The sequence below is a fragment of the Protobothrops mucrosquamatus genome, unplaced genomic scaffold, assembly GCF_001527695.2.
Source record: "Protobothrops mucrosquamatus isolate PMUCROS unplaced genomic scaffold, P.Mucros_1.0 scaffold_45, whole genome shotgun sequence".
NCBI classification, from domain to species: Eukaryota; Metazoa; Chordata; class Lepidosauria; order Squamata; family Viperidae; genus Protobothrops; species Protobothrops mucrosquamatus.
The window spans coordinates 238,940-242,827 of NW_015386121.1; the positions used below are offsets into that span (position 1 = coordinate 238,940).

The 3,888-nt window shown below is 35.8% G+C and overlaps 1 protein-coding gene across 1 annotated transcript in view; it reads left to right on the forward strand.

Annotated features, from left to right (window-relative positions):
* The window catches only part of APLF (aprataxin and PNKP like factor), a 28,906-nt gene that overhangs the window by 20,545 nt on the left and 4,473 nt on the right, over window positions 1-3,888 (forward strand). The window contains exon 10 of the mRNA XM_015811012.2: window positions 1,172-1,213. Coding sequence (XP_015666498.1) covers window positions 1,172-1,213 — 42 coding nt within the window. The remainder of the gene's footprint in view (window positions 1-1,171; window positions 1,214-3,888) is intronic.

Consider the following 3,888-nt stretch of genomic DNA (forward strand, 5'->3'; position numbering starts at 1 on the left):
TGAGAATCTCCATAGACGTCCATAGAAATAGCTTGAAAGTAATCAAGTATAAATTTGTCATGGCACAGTAGAGAATTTCACACCTTTAATCCCAATTAAAAACAGTATGAAACTATGAAACTGGGCCCCTTTCCTTTTTGCCACAAATCTTGACAAAATTTGAGTAATACAGTTCCCTAGTAGTAAGGGGCAAAAAGATCTGTTTTGGTTGTTTCATTCTAAAAATACTTCAATCTCATTTACAACCTCAGTTAGCATGAGACAAAGTCTTCAAGCTCTTATCTTCTAAAGCAGGGGTCCCCAACCCCCTGTCTCTGGACCGGTACCAGGCCGCGGCATACCAGCAACCGGTCCCTGGTGCCCCAAAGGTTGGGAACCTCTGCTCTAAAGTACAGAGGAACAACTGGTTGTCAGCTGTGATAAAAACAAAACAATTGTTTTCTCCCAAAGTTCTATCATCTCCTGTTTCCTATAAAAATCAGTGGTGTTAGTATCAATTTTAAGTACTTAAGTATATATATTTCTTTTCAAGTATGAACAATCAAGATTTCATCCAGGCCAAGAGCTGTCATCACCCCCCCCCCTATTGTTTGAATGCTATCTTTCAGTGTGCCAATTACGAAGCAATCTTTACATCCCAGTTCCAACTTCTTAACTTTATAGTCCCATGTATTCCATATATTACATAAATGAAATTTGCCCTTTGCCGGGTTTGCTTCTTTGTAAAGAGTTTAGAGTGCACACTTAGACCTATCTGTCATAAACAGGTGTTTTCCTTTACAGTTAATTGCTTTTAAAATGAATGTCAAACTGGTGGCTATGGTATGAGTGAGGAATAAAATTTTCAAGAATTACTGATGCATCTTTCATAAAGATTAAACATCACTATGGATGCATAAGGCGATTGGTTTATTGGGTAAAAGAAATAAAACTGGAAGAGCCCTAATACAGAATATGTTTGGCTGTTCAGTGAACCAAAATAAATACATAAAGAAGTTACAATGCCTCTTCCTGGGATTTGATGGTGATATGATAATGGTTAGCATTCCTCCAAAGAGATGCAGATAAGTAGGAGAATTTGAACAGGTATTCCCTTGCAGTTTTCAGCTTTAATAAAATTCATAGTGGTTTTGGTTGTTTTAGTGGTAGCCATTTCTTTTTCTTTCTCTAGAATCTGAAAGAAGGCAGACAAGATCAAAAGTTACAAGAAAAGGTGAGATTCTGTACATTTTCAAATAGCACTGGCCTGTAACCAGGAGGCAGATTCAATAATTAGCTTTGCTCGCCATCCTATCCAGTTAAATTAGTATAAAAATTACTAAATCCATCATTGTAAAACAAAAATAAAAATGGCTTCTAGGGGAAGTCCTACTTTGTTTATGTAGGTGACACTGTTCAGAGGCCCTGTAAAATTAGAAAGTAAGTTCATTTTTCTTAATATCCTAACTTTATATGGATGTGCTATGCACATCTGCTTTGTACAGGTAGTCCTCAATTTACAATTATTTGTTTAGTGACTGAAGTTACAAAGGCACTGAAAAAAGTGACATTACCGTTTTTCACACCTAAAATTGTTGCATGATCTCATGATCAAATTTCGGGCACTTGGCAACTGGCTGTATTTATGACATTTACATGTAATTACCATTTGTAGCCTTCCCAGCTGGCTTCTGAAAAGCAAAGTCAATAGGGGATTCACTTAGCAGCCACATGATTCACTTAACAATTGTAGTGATCCACTTATCTGTGGCAAAAAAGACTGTAAAATGTGGCAAAACTCACTTAATAACTGCCTCACTTAGCAATGGAAATTTTGAGCCTGATTGTGGTCATACGTTGAGGACCAACCTGTATACACTTAAAGAAATTCCTTCATAAATGTATCTGTTCCCCTTATGGGAATAATGACATATTTTAATCTGTTCATGGAGATCAACATTTCTGTAAGTATAGCAGCTCTCCGAGGTAAAAAGGGATTGATTTATTTTAATGTAATGCTTGGATTTGACATTTGGCTTATTTTGCAAGCAGTTTGAACAACAATAATAATATGAAATAGTGACCTTTTTAAATATGTTTCTTGTGGATTTGTAGACTAAACTGTGGAACATCTTATCAGCTATAGAAATGGCCTCATAATGCATTCAAATATTTCGAAGCCAAATTACCAGTAGCATTTTTATTGCATAAATTTATTGGGAAAGGAAGAAATGAGAATTTGTATTTTCCCCCAACATCTTTAGCATTGATAGCACACATAATATTAATTTATAAAATTTATTTACTTGACTGAGGCTGAGAAGGATAAGAATTAATTAAAAGTTCTAGGGTAATGATGAACAAATGTTTTCTAGAAGTGGGACAAACTTTTTGAAATTTGCGTACTCTGACAGCTGAAAAAATTGTTTTGGTGACATAATCAGATAAATGCTGTTTTTGCTGCTGCTAATTTTATAAACCTGCACCCATGACATAATCACATAATTTACTTTTAGTGGTATGATTTCTAGAAAGACAAGTATTGCTGTGCTAGAGAAATAATTAGCCATAGCAACTTGAATTCTGCAACTTTAATTCAGGTTATGCCAGGCTACATAGTTGACATCATAAGTAAAATGTTCCCTGTAGAAAAAGAACCAAAAGCAAGTAACTTTGGATCATTTTGCTCAAAGAAGGAGCGTTCATATAAGATGTTAGGTCTGCAACAGAGATGAAATCAAAGGATTTACGGAAATTGAGTTTTATTATTTTGTTTTTAAAAAGTACAGTATGTTACCAATTCAGTACTTAACTGTTGAAGGTGCTTCAAAGAAATTACACTCAAATACAGCTAGATAAGAAGGAAAGAGGCAAAATTGACTGTATGAGGTTATATGTTTCACTTTGCAGAGGGAAGGAAAAGGACAGTTGTTCTTGAAATTGAAAAGCAGGCAGGAAGAGTAAAGGAGATTATCCTTCTTTCTATTCAGTTTAGTACTGGTACTGTAGAGGAAGCCATGATCCACTGGTGAGGAGAGAGGCAGCCAGACTTATGAAAGGATAGAGAGGGCGGAAGACATAACGGGAGTGAAAGAGGTGTTGATTACATTAGAATGCAACAAAGAGGGCTTGGAGTTTCATCATCCAGCATACAGGATGTTCTCTTTTCTAAGATAGTAGAAGATGTAATCACATTCTGTTCCCGCTTGCCTGTTCTTGCCAACTATATCGTTTCAGGCAAAATGAATGAATGAAAAATAAAATGGGTTTACTGGAGCAAAATTGTGATCAACTCACTCACATGTTGTTTTCTAGTATTTCCTCTGAAGGTTAAAGCTTATCAAAAGCTAGAACTGATGTTTTGCATTTCACATAATCATTTTCAAATATTCTTGGAAGAACTGTGTGACCTGGCTAAAGTCTCTCTGCAGTCCTGCCTCAGGAATTTTGCATTATATATTGTGATACAGGAAATTGGGAATGCTGCAAAGAGAGTTTTCATTCCAGGATGAATGCATCTTTAGAAAATTCATATTGACATACTTGGGAAATGGAATCATTTTTGTATACAGGTAGTCCTTGATTTACGACTACAATTGAGTCCAAAATTTATATTGCTAAGTGAGACATTTGTCAAGTGAATTTTGCCCCATTTTATGACCTTTCCTTCTACAATTGTTAAGTGCATTATTGTTGTTGTTCCATTAAGCAACACGGTTGTTAAGTGAATTTGGCTTCCCCATTGACTTTGCTTGTCAGAAGGTTGCAAAAGCTGATCATATGATCCTGGGACACTGCATCTGTCGTAAATATAAACCAGTTGCCAAGGATCTGAATTTTGATCACATGACCAAGGGGATGCTGCAATGGTTGTAAGTGTGAAAAACTGTCATAAGTCACTTTTTTCAG